General features: G+C 48.3%; 1 protein-coding gene across 11 annotated transcripts; it reads left to right on the top strand.

Annotated features, from left to right (window-relative positions):
- Window positions 1-321: 321 nt before the first annotated feature.
- Window positions 322-12475, top strand: PIGV (phosphatidylinositol glycan anchor biosynthesis class V). Of its 11 annotated transcripts, none has more exons than XM_055261189.2 (5): window positions 326-2105; window positions 2225-2319; window positions 4375-4507; window positions 7863-8984; window positions 11631-12475. In XM_055261189.2, the coding sequence occupies exons 3-5, from the start codon at window positions 4430-4432 to the stop codon at window positions 11910-11912; spliced, it is 1482 nt and encodes a 493-aa protein (XP_055117164.1). In that variant the 5' UTR covers window positions 326-2105; window positions 2225-2319; window positions 4375-4429; the 3' UTR covers window positions 11913-12475. The 11 variants fall into 11 exon arrangements, 10 of the variants coding, with proteins under 10 accessions (XP_063487565.1, XP_063487564.1, XP_055117163.1 ...); XM_063631492.1 differs by having other exon boundaries at window positions 1245-1539; XM_063631497.1 differs by having other exon boundaries at window positions 1247-2105; window positions 11508-12475.
- The last annotated feature ends 3766 nt before the right edge of the window (window positions 12476-16241 follow it).

Genomic DNA, 16241 nt, shown 5'->3' with positions numbered 1-16241 from the left:
TTACTCACAGGCCTCTGGAGCTGAGAACAAGTGCGTGGCACTGAAAAACCTGGGGGAAGGGCCATGAAACTCCATTTTTCCCCCTTCTCCAACACACAACGACTAAATATGCTTTGCATTTTCTCCACCTTGCACACAACAAATATCTGAAGGCAATTTAGGTCTCAGGGCCTGAAATGAGTTATAAAGAGTCAAGAGATACAGTCCCAGGCCCCCACAGACTGATGTGGGCTGGTCTTCGCCTGGAGAGGTAGCAACCATCTCTTTGTTCCCACCCACATGAGTAGCTGTTGCAGAAGATAAACCCCTCCCTGAGCCAGGCTGTGGCCAGAAGCTAACCCGGCCCCTGGCTTCGTTTGGAGGGCAGATAACTGAAACCACATAAGGCTTTGGAATCCTGAGAAACAAGAAATCCACCAACGGAGAAGGATTTATCATCTGTTTCCTTTAAGGAGGGTGCAAAGTTGTTCTAACAGTTTCCGTTACAAGGGTACAAACTGGCCGCTCCCCCCAGTAGACAGTTTTGTTGAGTTCGCCTCTTTTTTTTCTTCTTTTTTTGGCCCCACTTCCTATGAGAGAAACTGCTTGGGTGAGGGAGGTGAAAGGGGCCCTGGAGGGTGTTCTCTGAGGTGTTCCTCACCATCCTCATTAGCCACCTGAGGTGGGGCTGAGGACTGAAGTAGGACAGAAGGTCTCTGGTAGCTAGAGGTGGGGAAAATCAGGGGGATCCCCCACTTTCTTCACACCCAAGACGCAGGGTGCCGCTGCCGGCCACAGAAACCCCAAGAATGCTTTTCTTTGGCTATTCAGAGGACATCTATTGTGTGTCAGGCCCTGTGCTGAGCTGTTGTTGCCTGACAGCAGGAAGAGCGCGGCTCTGGCTTCTGTGAAGAGGCTGCGAGTCAGCCCCCGACTACAAGAGCCTCGGCCCACGCCGGGAACTCAGTGAACGTCAGCGGGAACTGGGGCAAGAGCACTGACTCTGAGACAGCAGCCTCGGCTCACTATTTGAAGGCGGGGTGGCGGGGGGCCTTGAAGGACAGCGAAGTACGAGAGAACTCTTCAGGTGTCTCCACGGTGGGAAGGTGCTACGAGGCGAGGCGCCGAGCAGCGGCCCCCACCCCGCTCGCCCGGAGTCAACATGGCCGCCGCGAAAGGAGGCGGGGCTGCTCCAAGTCCGGGCAGGAGCGGGGCGGGGACGCCGTCGGCGGAGCCAGCGCGCAGGCGCGGGCCGCGTGGGCCCCGGATGGAGGAGCTGAGGTTCGGTCCCCGCCGGGGAGGTCGGGACGGGCAGGGGCTGAGGACCCGGCGTCAGCTTGGGAGCCCTGGAGTTCTGGCGGGAGGGAAGCTGTCAAATGGAGGCCGGTAGAAATGAGACAGAGGCCCGGAGAAGCGGGGAGCCCCGCCCCTCCGCCATAACAGCCTCGGGCACCGCCTCTTCCTTTCCAGCCTCCTGCCCTCGCCTGCTTCCGGCCCTGGGGCCTGGTGGAGTTCCGTAGGCTCCCTCGGGAGTGGTCCTTGGGCTGTGGCCCCTCTGGGGTGAGCGTAGATGATTAGTACCCAGAAGGGACTGTGTCCCAAAGGAGCCGGCCAGAAACGGGCTGCGGACACGGCTGGGCTCACCGAAGGCAGCCCCTATCTGGGGATGGCCCACGAGGCCTTTGGCTCTGAGGACCCTGGGTCAGAGCGACTTCTCCAGCCCGCGCAGGGGGTGTTGGTCTTACTCAGAGGGTCCAGAGCTGCAGTTCAACAGGATGTCCGAGATTCTCAGATAGGGCCCAACTACCCTAAGCATAGCCAGCAAGGGCAGGCTGTGGCATGGAAGTACTGGGCTAGGCGTTTGGGTGACCTGAGTCATAATCCTGGCTCGGAATGGGCGCATACCCTTTGGCGAGGGATGCGGGCTGGTACCGTGAGGTTTAAGAAGCAAAAAACATGACAGCCTCTTTAAGTAGCCCTGGGTACGTCACTTGACCCCAGTGAGCCTCAGTTTCCATACCCATAAAATGGCGATGGTAATTATACTGGCCTCACAGTATCTGATGAGATCTCTGGAGCCTATTTATCTCACGGGAAAATTTTTGAAGAGTGAAACTAGTTGATCTGTAAGTGTCCTGCCAGTTAAGAGTCTGTGATTTGGCAAAGGGGTTGTTGGGAAGTGAGGTGGGCAATTAGCTGAGAGGGAGAATTGACTAGCTTTGTTTTTACTTGGTTTACCTGTAAGCAAAGTGTGGGCTACACACATCTATAGTCGCTGAGGCTAAAGCTTGTTGACTCGAGAGAGGAGAGGAAGAAAGCAAGCATGGTCAAGTGGCAGAGGTGGGTTAAGTGCTTTTCTGATCCCAGCTTCTCTTCTGCATGCGCGTGGGAAGCCAAGGAAGAGGAAAAAAGAGTGAATTCGCCCTAGGATAGGGGAGGAGTAGCCGTGTGAGGTTGGGTATGCCCATTTCCGTGATTTCTTTCGATTCAGCGAGTCATACGTTGGAAACGTTTAGATTCACAAACTACCGTTGCTGTCTGGGGCTTTCAGAAGCTTGTCTTTGAACTGAATTTTCGTGAGCCAACCGGTGTGAAATTGGGGGCCCCTCCCTTCCTCCAGGCCTCCTGGCGGTGGAGTAAGCAGCAGGCGCCCTCTTGTGCCAAGGAAAGAGTATTGTTGCCATTGGCCAACTTGGCTCCCTTTCTGGGGAAATTTTATTTTCCTGTGGCTTCTGTGACTTTGTCGTCTTGCTCTTGACATGAGATATGGTGGGAAGAATACTTGGGGCAGTGATTTCATATCTAGAGTCAGTGAACTGCTGATGCTGTATCCTGTCCCTACCACTTCCATTCATTCAGAACACAGGTTTAAGATGCCTGTTTGTGTTCTAGGCCCTGGCATATAGTTGTGATGTAAAGCCCCTGTCGTTAGCAACTTAAATAAGCAATAGCAATAACGGCAATAGGCAGAATGTAATGAGGGCATAGCACACTGTCTAGTGAGGATCAGAGAATTCCAGAAACAAGTGATACAGGTTTTTTAGGTATTCGCCAGATAAGAGAAGAAAAAGAGTCTTCCAGCCCTCCTCCTTAAATTTCTCAGTTCAAATTTTTTTTTTCCTTTTAGGCATAGTTCTTCATCCCAAATTGATGAGCTGCCTCTGATGCCTTTGCTTTCCTTTTGAATTTGCCAGGCTGGTGTTTGAAAGTTCTTGAGGAGCCTTTATGACTTCTTTTAGCCCAAGGAATTATAAAAGATGCCTTAAGGTGCATTCCCTGTCTCAGAGTGGCTTTGCGGTTGTTTGTACATTGCTACCATCCCAACAAAGAGATGGCAAATAACAGTTTTCTCCATCCCTGGTAGTCTACTCTGTCTTCACCCTCAGTTTGTTTCAGCAGTGTGAGCTGGCTGAGGTCCTGCTGAGTGGTGGTTTTCTTTTCCTTCCCCACTTAATTTAACAGACCAGCTGAACACACATCAGAGAGCTAAGCTAGAGTGTGGAGTCATTATGGTCTTCCAGTATGGTTTTATGCCCCACTTTGGGGACTCTGGTTTGGGACCTAGTTTATTATTCTGGGCAAGAGGAAAAGGGCACACACCAAATAATAGCAACCACAACACAGATTTGAGTAGAACTTCACACTTTGGTCTGTTTCACCATCATGACAATTTTGTGAGATAGGAAAAAAAAAAAACAAAAAGTCTGCTCCCATTTTTTATATAAAGAACTGAGGCTCAGAGGGACTAATGAGAGCTTGTAAGTGACAGAGTCAGGAGTTGAACCCAGATCTTTAGTTCCTGCAGAAGTGCATTCAATAGGCTTTAAAAGATTTTCTGTGACCTTAGCTTTCCAGCTACTTGCTTAGCTGTATGGAACTTTACCGACGACAATTCAGCGCTTCAAAGTGACACCTACTGAACCCATTTGCTGTCAAGATGCTTTCCCCTCGGCCGGGCGCGGTGGCTCACGCTTGTAATCCCAGCACTTTGGGAGGCCGAGGCGGGCGGATCACGAGGTCAGGAGATCGAGACCATGGTGAAACCCTGTCTCTACTAAATGTATAAAAAAAAAAAAATAAGCCGGGCGCGGTGGCGGGCGCCTGTAGTCCCAGCTACTCGGAGAGGCTGAGGCAGGAGAATGGCGTGAACCCGGGAGGCGGAGCTTGCAGTGAGCCGAGACTGCGCCACTGCACTCCAGCCTGGGCGACAGAGCAAGACTCCGTCTCAAAAAAAAAAAAAAAAAAAAAAAAAAAGATGCTTTCCCCTCATCTGGGAAGTTAGGTGGTTGGTTAAGTTTGTCATAGTAATTCTGAGAGGGGAGGTTCCAGTGAAGAATGCTTTCAAGAATTTGCTTTCACTCGATGTGTGACATTTTCCTCCTTTGGGGTTTACAGGCCTGAGGGAGCTCAATCCTGGTAGCAACACCCCTGAATTCCTGGTGGTAAGAGGATGTGGCCCCAGGACCCATCCCGGAAGGAGGTGCTGAGGTTTGCAGTCAGCTGCCGTATCCTGACTCTGATGCTGCAGGTCGGTCTCCCATCCTTTGTCCTGAACATGCCATTGCTACATGACTGGACTAGGCAATAAGAAGAGTCCCCATCTCCTTTCCACCTCTCAGGTGTGCCCCTCTGTGTGGTTGGAACCACAGAGACATAGACTTTAGAGCTGAAAAGTGGTCAGGAATCTTAGAAACACGGTCTGTTAATCTTGTTTTACCCATGAAGCAGCAGAGGCCCAGAAAGGTTAAGTGACATCCCCAAAGCCACATAGCAAGATAGAGAAGGGCTGGAGTTTGACCTCATGTTTCCTAATTCCTGAGCTAGTGGTCTCTCCAACAGACTGTGATGTTCCGTAATCAGAGATGCTTATAGGGTGGGACAGCTCAAAGTATTGCCCTGTGTCCCCCCTACTAGGAGACTGAGCATTGTATCAGTTGAGTGGGAGAAACATGGCAATGTGCAAGTCCTGAGACCATCTGGATATATAATGGTTCCCCCTGTTCCCCCGAGTGCCTCCCCTTCCTGCCTCACCCACACACAACTTTCAGTGCACTTGCCCATGTGCAGCTCCCTTTTCCCTCTGAGGCTCCCCTTGATACACATTTTAATAAAATATCATGTATATATGAATTATTTGCTGCCTAGCACAGTGCTTGGTGCCTAGCTCAGTATGTTCACAAATGAATAAATGTTGTTGAATGTATGTCAACACCCTAGGGGTGTTAGATTCACATAATGATGTGTGCCTTTTATCCCTGTACCATTCTCTCTGAGGCTCATAACTGGTCCCTTTGTGGAAACTTTCCTCTCTCCTTCCCCACTATATAAGGCATAGCAGACTCTGCTGGGTTTCGAGATTAGTTAAACGTGTCCACCTGCAGGCTAGGGCTGTTTATCTGTGACTGTCACTCCTGTCCTGTTTGTTTTTACTGTTTGAAGTGGCCTGATAAGGAAACTGACCAAAAAGTTAAAAAGCCTTAAAAATGGGGCTATGCTCCTGTTGCCAGTCTAGGGAGACTTACTCAGTGATGTCTCTCAACCAGCATCAGCTGGGTTACTGGCAGAACCAAAGGAGCAATGCTGCAAGTCAGCATCCAGGATAGGGAACCGGGACAGCTGGGTTCTAATTCAGGTGGTAATTTTGTTTTATTTTTTATTTTTTTTTTTTGAGACGGAGTCTTTCTCTGTCCCCCTGGCTGGAGTGCAGTGGCGCGATCTCGGCTCACTGCAAGCTCCACCTCCCGGGTTCACGCCATTCTCCTGCCTCAGCCTCCCAAGTAGCTGGGACTACAGGCGCCTGCCAACACGCCCGGCTAATTTTTTTTTGTATTTTTAGTAGAGATGGGGTTTCACCGTGTTAGCCAGGATGGTCTCGATCTCCTGACCTTGTGATCCGCCCACCTCGGCCTCCCAAAGTGCTGGGATTACAGCTTGAGCCACCGCGCCCGGCTCAGGTGGTAATTTTGGAAACAGTATATTTCCTCTAGGCAGTTCATTCAACCACCAAAAATGTTTAAAGTACCTATTGCGTTCCAAGAACTGTGCTAGGTGGTACGTGTAAAAAGACATGGTCTCATTTCTCTTAAGTAGCTGATGATCTAATAGGGCAAAAAGACTTTTTTTTTTTGAGACAGAGTCTCGCCCTGTCACCCCAGGCTGGAGTGCAAAGGTGCGATCTTGGCTCACTATAACCTCTGCCTCCCAGGTTTAAATGATTCTCCCTCCTCAGGCTCCCAAGTAGCTGAGGCGCCCACCACCACACCCAGCTAATTTTTGTATTTTAAGTAGAGACGGAGTTTCACCATGTTGGCCAGGCTGGTCTCGAACTCCTGACCTTGTGATCTGCCCGCCTTGGCCTCCCAAAGTGCTGGGATTACAGGCGTAAGCCACCGTGCCCGGCCAGCAAAAAGACATTTAACAGTAAATGCGATTTAATTATCATCCCTCTACCTCCAACGCTCAAGCCATCAGATTATATCCCTAAGTTACCCTTCGTTGCTGCTGTCATCTCTGTCAGTGACAGCTAGTCCTTGACGGTTTTAGCTCCTGGTTCATTGTCACTCTTCCCAGCACTACTTCTATTGATTGCCTGGTGATTTCATTATTAATGAAGATGATGTGTGCAGTGTCCTAAAAAGAGTCTATCACTTGAGTGTGAGTTCTGGGGAAAGGGTGTTAGAGATTTGAGGAAAGAGAAAAACATGTAACATGTAACAACTTGTTTTCCTAAATGACAACTCAGAAAAATAGAAGGCATTAGAAGAGACCTTCCATATATGCGCCCATCACATTCTTCAGCCTACCTATGTCTGCACCTTTGTGCTTTCAGTACTGAAGGTTGGATGAACCGTCCGTCCTCTTCTCTAAGGCTGGCTCCTCTACCTTTGTACCCTTTTTGCCTACTCAGCAATTCTCCCCTCTCTCCTGCATACCCTTTTACTGGGTTATTTCCACTAGCATACAAACCTTTACCTCCCACCTTAAAGTTTTCTCTTAACCCCACATTGTCGTTCACCTACTGCCCCATTTTTCTGCTTCCCCTTATGGCAAAACTCCTCAAAGTTCCTTTTCTCCCATTCTCTGTTGAACCCAGTCTAGGCAGGCTTCTCTCTCTTCCACTCCACTGAAGTAGCCCTTGTCAAAGTCACAGTTACTTTCACATTGTTAAATCCAGTGGTCACTTTTCAGCCCCCATCTTACTTGACCTACCAGCAGCATTAACAGAGTTGATCACTCCTTTTCTTCCCTTGGTTCTAATGCTCTCCTGGGTTCCCTGCCACCTCACGGACTGTTCCTTTTTTTCTTTATTGCTGGATTTTCATCCTCTTTCTAGCCTTCAGATGTTAACATGTCCAGGGTTCAGTCCTCAAGAAGAGTTCTGAGTGTTTTTGAAACAGGGTCTCATTCTGTCACCCAGGCTGGAATACAGTGGCACAATCATGGCTCACTGCAGCCTCAACCTCCTGGGCTCAAGCAATCCTCCTACCTCACCCCCCGCCAAGTAGCTGGGACTACAGTCATGTGCCACCACACCCAGCTAATTTTTATTTTTTTATTTCTAGTAGAGACAAGGTCTTGCTACGTTACCCAGGCTGGTCTTAAACTCCTCGGCTCAAATGATCCTCCCACCTCAGCCTCCCAAAGTGCCAGGATAGCAGGCGTGAGCCACTGTGCTCAGACTTTTTTTTTAGTTTTTATAGAGACAAGGTCTTGCCATGTTGCCCAGGCTGGTCATGGACTCCTGGGTTCAAGTAATCCTCCCATCTCATCCTGCCAAAGTGGGGATTACAGGCATGAGCCCGGCCTTCTTCCTCATTTTATTAAATGGCAATTCTTTTCTTCCAGTTACTGAACCAAAATTCTGGTTTTTCTTTACTCCACAGGCCCTCTTCAATGCCATCATCCCAGATCACCAGGCAGAAGCCTTCTCTCCTCCTCGCCTGGCCCCCTCAGGCTTTGTGGACCAACTCGTGGAAGGTCTTCTGGGCGGCCTGTCTCGCTGGGATGCTGAACACTTCTTGTTCATTGCTGAGCATGGCTACCTGTATGAGCACAACTTTGCCTTCTTTCCTGGTTTCCCCTTGGCCCTGCTGATGGGGACTGAACTGTTGAGACCCTTACGGGGGTTACTGAGTCTACGCAGTTGCCTGCTGATTTCGGTAGCATCACTCAATTTCTTGTTCTTCATGTTGGCTGCAGTTGCACTTCATGACCTGGGTTGTCTGGTTTTGCACTGTCCCCGCCAGTCCTTTTATGCAGCTCTGCTTTTCTGTCTCAGCCCTGCCAATGTCTTCCTGGCAGCTGGTTACTCAGAAGCTTTGTTTGCCCTCCTGACATTCAGTGCCATGGGGCAGCTGGAGAGGGGCCGAGTCTGGACGAGTGGACTCCTCTTTGCCATTGCCACTGGGGTACGCTCCAACGGGCTGGTCAGTGTTGGCTTCCTCATGCATTCTCAATGCCAAGGCTTTTTCTCTTCTCTTACGATGCTGAATCCTCTGAGACAGCTCTTTAAGCTGATGGCCTCTCTGTTTCTGTCGGTGTTCACACTTGGCCTTCCCTTTGCACTCTTTCAGTATTATGCCTACACCCAATTCTGTCTGCCAGGCTCAGCCCGCCCCATTCCTGAGCCTTTGGTACAGTTAGCTATAGACAAGGGCTACCGGATTGCAGAGGGAAATGAACCGCCTTGGTGCTTCTGGGATGTTCCACTAATATACAGCTATATCCAGGATGTCTACTGGAATGTTGGCTTTTTGAAATACTATGAGCTCAAGCAGGTGCCCAATTTTCTACTGGCTGCACCAGTGGCTATACTGGTTGCCTGGGCAACTTGGACATACATGACCACCCACCCTTGGCTCTGCCTTACACTTGGGCTGCAAAGGAGCAAGAACAATAAGACCCTAGAGAAGCCCGATCTTGGATTCTGCAGTCCTCAGGTATTTGTGTACGTGGTCCACGCTGCAGTGCTGCTGCTGTTTGGAGGTCTGTGCATGCATGTTCAGGTGAGGTGAATTCCTGACTGGGATAAGGATGTGAATACAGGCAAAACCCCTTGGCTAAGGACAGGGAAGGCAGCTAACATCTCCCATTTGAATGATCCATACTGAATTTATTCATTCAATGACTATTTAGGGTTATTCTTTGTGCCAGACTCTGGGTCAGACCTCTAAGGATGAAACATGAATAAGACAAAATTACAGCCAGGCACGGTGGCTCACACCCATAATCTCAGCAATTTGGGAGGCCGAGGTAGGTGGATCACGAGGTCAGGGGTTCAAGACCAGCCTGGCCAAGATGGTGAAACCTTGTCTCTACTGAAAATACAAAAATTAGCCGGGCGTGGTGGCAGGCACCTGTAATCCCAGCTACTTGGGAGGCTGAGGCAGAGAATTGCTTGAGCCCGGGAGGCGGAGGTTGCAGTGAGCTGAGATTGCACCACTGCACTCCAGCCTGGGCGACAGAGTGAGACTCCATCTCAAAAACAAAAAAAAAATTACTGCCTTGGGGGGGTCTCATGGTATAAATAGGAGGACAGACATTTGACATAAAATTATAGTACAGTGGGATAGAAAGGGGAGTGCTATTTTGAGATTTATTTTATTTTACTTTATTTATTTTATTTTTTTAAAATTTTTTTAGATGGAGTCTCGCTCTGTTGCCCAGGCTGGAGTGCAGTGGTGCAATCTCAGCTCACTGCAACCTCTGTCTCCTGGGTTCAAGCGACTCTTCTGCCTCAATCTCCCGAGTAGCTGGAATTACAGGCGCCTGCCACCACCACCTAGCTAATTTTTGTATTTTTAGTAGAGATGGGGTTTCACCACGTTGGCCAGGCTGGTCTCAAACTCCTGACCTCAAGTGATCTGCCCGCCCCAGCCTCCTAAAGTGCTGGGATTACAGGCGTGAGCCGCCACGCTCGGCCTGAGATTTTTTTTTTTTTTTTGAGACAGAGTCTTGCTCTGTCGCTCAGGCTGGAATGCAGTGGTGCGATCTCAGCTCACTGCAAGCTCCACCTCCCAGGTTCACGCCATTCTCCTGCCTCAGCCTCCCGAGTAGCTGGGACTACAGGCACCTGCCACCATGCCTGGCTAATTTTTTGTATTTTTAGTAGAGACCGGATTTCACTGTGTTAGCCAGGATGGTCTGGATCTCCTGACCTCGTGATCCACCCGCCTCGGCCTCCCAAAGTGCTGGGATTACAGGCACAAGCCACCGCGCCCGGCAAGATTTTTTTTTTTAAAGCTCAGATAAAGTATTTTTTTTTTTTTTTTTTTTTTTTTTTTTTTTTTTTTTTTGAGACGGAGTCTTTCTCTGTCCCCCAGGCTGGAGTGCGGTGGCGCGATCGCGGCTCACCGCAACCTCCACCTCCTAGGTTCACGCCATTCTCCTGCCTCAGCCTCCCGAGTAGCTGGGACCACAGGCGCCCGCCAGCACGCCCGGCTAATTTTTTTGTATTTTTTAGTAGAGATGGGGTTTCACCGTGTTAGCCAGGATGGTCTCGATCTCCTGACCTCGTGATCCACCCGCCTCGGCCTCCCAAAGTGCTGGGATTACAGGCTTGAGCCACCGCGCCCGGCCTTGCAGATAAAGTATTATGGAGGCAAAGAAGAAGTAGGTAACTCACTGGAGTACTTGAGAAAGGCATCATATTTCAGCTGGGTCCTGCAGAATGAGATTTTCCATGTAAGAAGCAGAGGAGAAACATTCTAGGTAAAAGGAAGGGCATATGCAAAAACACGAGGGTTGTGAAAGGACCTAATTGGACTGAGATACAGTAATAAGCATGCAGGATATCTCTGGGATCTTTTTCCCTAATACACAGTTATATCCATATTGGTTCTTGACTGTTGACTTCTGGAGGTTCTCAACTCAGGCAGGCCCCCAACTTCCAGAGGAGATACCTTAACCAATGTTTTGGGTGGTGGCGGTGGTGATAGAGAGGGATGGGAAGGGTTTGATCTTATATCTGATTTTCTGTTCTTGGCTGTGGCCCCACCCTGGGGACGTCTTTTTTCCTCATACTGACCTCTTAGCAGTTTCTTCCTGTTGGAGTCGCACACTGGCTGTTTCTAAAATTCTCCAAGCTGTATGGATGAGAGACACAGAGGAAATAGAAAGTAGCATTCTGTGTTTTTAGCTAGATTAAATCGTAGAATGAGTGCCAGCAAAGCTTAAAGTTTCCAGGTTAGCTGAGGGAGGCCATTTGGAAACTTGTTTCTGAACTCCAGTAGGAGAGAGAATGTTCAAGCAATGGGTCTTCTGCCCATTTCCCTCTGTTTTGCCATCCCATGGGATAAGGGAACCACCTCAGGTTCCCAATCCCCAAATCAATATCACAGAGTTTAGAGTCCAGGCCCTGGGCTAAAATTAGACCCCATAGAGTTTCTAGTATTAATTGGCCCATTATTTTAATAGTAATTAATGTAATTAGTCTGTAGCTATGTTTATTTGTAACATGGAGGATGCCTGTCTGCTGTACATACATCTTTCTAAGACAGATCCTAAGCTGTGTTCAATTTCTTTTCCAGTGTAATACATTTCTAGTCACGGGACCGTAGTTCACCCAGCAGTAGAGAAGTCCCCAAGCTGGTCCAGTTTGAGTCAGTGACATTCCAGTAAATGTCTGGATATTCCCCTCTCATGATTTCTAGGTTCTCACCAGGTTTTTGGGCTCCTCCACTCCTATTATGTACTGGTTTCCAGCTCACTTGCTTCAGGATCAAGAGCCGCTGTTGAGATCCTTAAAGACTGTGCCTTGGAAGCCTCTTGCAGAGGACTCCCCACCAGGACAAAAGGTCCCCAGAAATCCTATCATGGGACTTTTGTATCACTGGAAAACCTGTTCTCCAGTCACACGATACATTCTAGGCTACTTCCTGACTTACTGGCTCCTGGGACTACTCCTACATTGCAACTTCCTGCCTTGGACATGACCTGGACTCTCCAGGGACAGGCTGGAAGCCAACTTAACCCAGGGGTCTGAAAGTAAAAATACACATTGGAACTGCCTCTGCTGCCCTGGGATCATTACTGTGTCCATTATAATCTTTCTCTTTCTCTTTGAAAGCTGGTCAGCAATGGGAGAAGTATCAGCCACTAGAGAGCCCCTTCTGGTCCTGGCTAGGGCAAATTTTAGATAACTATTTTCTCTGTAAGTGAAGATTGTCTTATTCCAAGTCTAAAATACACCTGGATCTGTCTAGTCAATCAACATAGCAGAGACAGTCTTAAACCCACCATTCACCTGTGTGTAAATTTAAATGTCAATTTATTGAAGTGTAAATTTCATCAAAGGCATTAGCTGACAGGCTGGTAACAGTCCACACAAGATGATACAGGCCTGAACAGTGTAGTGGCAGTAGTAAAGTGGGACCATTTTTTCCAAATGGGACATTGTTTCTGATGTTTTTTTTTATGATTTGTGCATGTATTTTTATTTATATGAAAAAATCTTACAAAGATATGCAAATTAAACTTCTTTCAGTTATACATGCAATGAATTGCCTTTTTAAAAATAATACAGGCCAGGCACGACGTTTCACACTGTAATCCCAGCACTTTGTGATGCCAGCTCTCAAGTGATCTGTGGGCAGATCACCTGAGGCCAGGAGTTCAAGACCGGCCTGGCCAACATGGCAAAACCCTGTCTCTACTAAAAATACAAAAATTAGCTGGGCATGGTGGTACACACCTATAATCCCAGCTACTCGGGAGGCTGAGGCATGAGAATTGCTTGAACTTGGAAGGCGGAGGTTTCAGTGAGCTGAGTTTGCGCCACTGCACTCCAGCCTGGGCAACAGAGTGAGGCTCTCTCTCAAAAAAAGTAGAAAATAAAAATAATACAAATCTTTCCATGCTGTTCCCTTCTTGTGGCAAAAAGTAAAATAATTTAAAAAATTAAAATAATATAAATCAGTTGGGGGAAAAAAGGGCAAGAAGAAGGCATCAGGAACCCTGGATTCTAGTCCTCTCAGTAAAACCCCATTTACCAGCCATGTGCCTTGGCAGAGTTTTCAGAACCTTAGTTACCACCTCTGAAACCATGGGAAATGATGATATTCTTCAGGGGGTGGTGGTGAACGATGCAGTCTCTTGTAGGTCCCTTTCTGCTCTAAGATCTTAAGAACTGCCTTAAACAACAGAATCACCCCAGTCTAAACGCTAATATAGAGGCTTAAATGTATGATTTTAGGAGAAAATACCCAGTTCTCCTGTTTTCAGCAATTAGAAGAAACTCCTCCTCCACCGAGTGCAACTCTTGGGAGTAACTTAGGTGGTCTTTCCTTTCAATGAGGGAAAGCAGTGACATCTGGCAGATAAGGCACCTGTTGTGCCATTCTCAGGTGCCTGCTTACTTGATCAGTAGACATGGGTCAGAGGCGCCAACACGGCGGCAGGAATTGGTAAATTGTACGTAAGTCCAAGGTGGAATGAAATGGTATCTGCCCTGCTTCCTGGCCCCCGTTTGGTCATAAGCCTATCACTATAATGGTAGTAAGATCATTGACCCCTGCTGAGCTACTTTTGCCCATTCCTTGAGCCAGATGAGAGTTTGGCTCTGTATCATCCATCACCTCTTTAATTTCCCATTTAAGCCAAAAAATCCAGTAAGCAGAAACTCTTCAAAACAGATGGGTAATCATAAGCAGCTTTTGGAGAGCCTCGAGAATTGGAATTTTGACACAGTCCCTCTGACCGTGACAGCTAAACTTGCCAGCTGAAGGGAAGCTCCTGGCTGAGCCCCAGCACCCTCTGTTGGAGCTTCTGGTCAGCCTGGCCAATAAGCATTTCCCATCCATCGCCCCAGCACGAGGACAGCTGAGAGAATTTGGTCCAGAGTCAAATGCTTCTGAAAATGTACACACAGATCAGGGCAGCCCTCTGCCTTCTGCCAAGACACCGAGTGCCCTTCTTGGCAAACGATGATCACCCCTGCCCTAGTGTCCCTCCCATTAGTTGGCAGAAACTGTTCCCTTTCTCCTTGCCAACAGCTGCAAATCCAGAGTCTTCCACCTTGTGTGCAGGAAGTGTTGGGGTCCTGTTTCAGCTCTTTATTGCCAAGGTAGGAGCACTGGGTTCTTCGCTCTCCTCTTTGCCTCCTTTTGGGGGATAATCAGGACTGATTATTCCTCTACTGGAAGAGGTGACTCACACCCCACAGAGGAGGTGTGATGTCACTGCTCTGGCAGTCTCAGTTTAACCTTCACACTAGATCTCATCATGCCCAGAAACCTTGTAACAGGAGCCCAGCTAGGTGGGCTCACCTGGCGTGAGCTGGACAAGGTTTTCTCTCTGACTTTGCAGGGATTTAGTCGTTCTCTAAGGATCTAAGGAATGGGCTGATTTTATGACCAGCAGCTGTCCTTTTACCATCCTATTAACAGTCTCTTTAATAGTCTGGGAGAGGGACATGAAGGGCCCAAGGCAGGAAGTTTCCTGTTTACCCTTGAGGCCTAACAATGCCACAGCTAGGTGGGGTGTCTACAGTTTCAGAGAAAAGTCATTTCCTTCTGAGACCCTGCTAAAACAGAAACCAGACGCCGCAGCCTCACGTACCTAGAAGTAGATGCTTTTTTTTGTTCTTTAATGAAGGTGGGAGGAGAGTGTTTGACATACCTTTACCAGTCCTCCTGGAGAAATGTTACTTTTCTTGAATAGACCCTCTCACTGTCATCTGAAAATGTAATATGTGCAGGCTTAAGGGATTTGAAACTGATTGATTCTTTCAGTAATTGTTTATTAATGCCTATTTTAGGGGAATAAAGATGACTCAGCTATGCCTCCTGTCCTCAAATAACTGTCTAATAGAGTTGCTAGCAGACACAGAAACATTAATCAAGGCAGAAAGCAATAAATTCTGGGGAGTGAAAGGACACTGAAGCTTCTTGCTCTATATCTCACTACTTGAATTTTTTTTTTTTTTTTTTTTTTTTTGAGACGGAATCTTGCTCTGTCACCCAGGCTGGAGTGCAGTGGCACGATCTCAGCTCACTGCAACCTCCGCCTCCCTGGTTCAAGCAATTCTCCTGCCTCAGCCTCCCAAGTAGCTGGGATTACAGGTGCCCGCCACCACGCCCAGCTAATTTTTGTATTTTTTAGTAGAGACGAGGTTTCACCATGTTGGCCAGGCTGGTCTCGAACTCCTGACCTCGTGATCCGCCCTCCTTGGGCTCCCAAAGTGCTGGGATTACAGGCGTGAGCCGCTGTGCCCAGCCCTACTTGAACTTTTTATGATTAGAATGAATTCAGGTTTTATTTGTGCACTTAGAAAAAGGTAAGTGAGGCACAGAGCATGTACTCTGTAAGTTCACACAAGATGGAGATCCCTTCCAGCTTGGGATACCTGAAAAGACTTCGTGGACAAATGATAGTTGAGCTAGACTTTGAAGGATAGGTAGGATTTGAAAGTTCAGGGTAGAGAATGAATATAGAAGGCAGGAAATGGAACAGGATAGGACAGGAAGAGCCCAGTGTGAGTGGAGCTGAAGTCTTAATCTAGGATTTGAAATCAGCCCCAAGCCCAGCTCTACTGTGTACTAACTGTGTAAACTTGAGCCAGATACTGACTCTCTAAGCCTCAGTTTACTCCTCTGTAAAATGTAGATAATAATATCTAGCTCATAGATAAAAGAATAATAACATCTCGTAGGGTGGTGGTGGGAATTAAATGTTACCATATGAAAAGTGTTGACAACAGTGCTAACAAAGGAATAGCTGCATTTTGGACATGTTGGGTTTACGATGCCAAGCAGCACATTTATTTGCCAGGAAATGTGGAACTGGAGACCAAGAGAGTGGTCAGGGAACCACGCACACAGACATGGTAATTACAGCAGCCATGCTATTGGATGGGATTGTCAAAAAAAGAGTGTGGAGAGAGAAGAGAGAGGGGCTGTAAGAGTTTGGGTAGGTTGGCCGGGCGCTGTGGCTCACGCCTGTAATCCCAGCGCTTTGGGAGGCAGAGGCGGGCGGATCACGAGGTCAGGAGATCGAGACCATCCTGGCTAACACAGTGAAACCCCGTCTCTACTAAAAATGCAAAAAATTAGCCGGGCGTGGTGGCGGGCGCCTGTAGTCCCAGCTACTCGGGAGGCTGAGGCAGGAGAATGGCATGAACCCGGGAGGCGGAGCTTGCAGTGAGCCAAGATTGCGCCACTGCACTCCAGCCTGGGCAACAGAGCGAGGACTCTGTCTCAAAAAAAAAAAAAAAAAAAGTTTGGGTAGGTGGCTCAACCTCTCTAAGCCTGTTTTCTCATCTACGG

The sequence above is a fragment of the Symphalangus syndactylus genome, chromosome 22 (genome assembly GCF_028878055.3).
Source record: "Symphalangus syndactylus isolate Jambi chromosome 22, NHGRI_mSymSyn1-v2.1_pri, whole genome shotgun sequence".
NCBI classification, from domain to species: domain Eukaryota; kingdom Metazoa; phylum Chordata; class Mammalia; order Primates; family Hylobatidae; genus Symphalangus; species Symphalangus syndactylus.
This window is presented reverse-complemented; position numbering and strand designations above follow the sequence as displayed.

What these genes read in the sequence shown, in the direction of transcription:
- PIGV (XM_055261188.2), top strand. Translation starts at nt 4,430, where the DNA reads ATGTGGCCCCAGGACCCATCCCGGAAGGAGGTGCTGAGGTTTGCAGTC. An exon ending in TCCTGACTCTGATGCTGCAG is followed by an intron (nt 4,508 to 7,862) that starts GTCGGTCTCCCA and finishes TTTACTCCACAG; the next exon opens with GCCCTCTTCAATGCCATCAT. An exon ending in GTCTGTGCATGCATGTTCAG is followed by an intron (nt 8,985 to 11,630) that starts GTGAGGTGAATT and finishes CATGATTTCTAG; the next exon opens with GTTCTCACCAGGTTTTTGGG.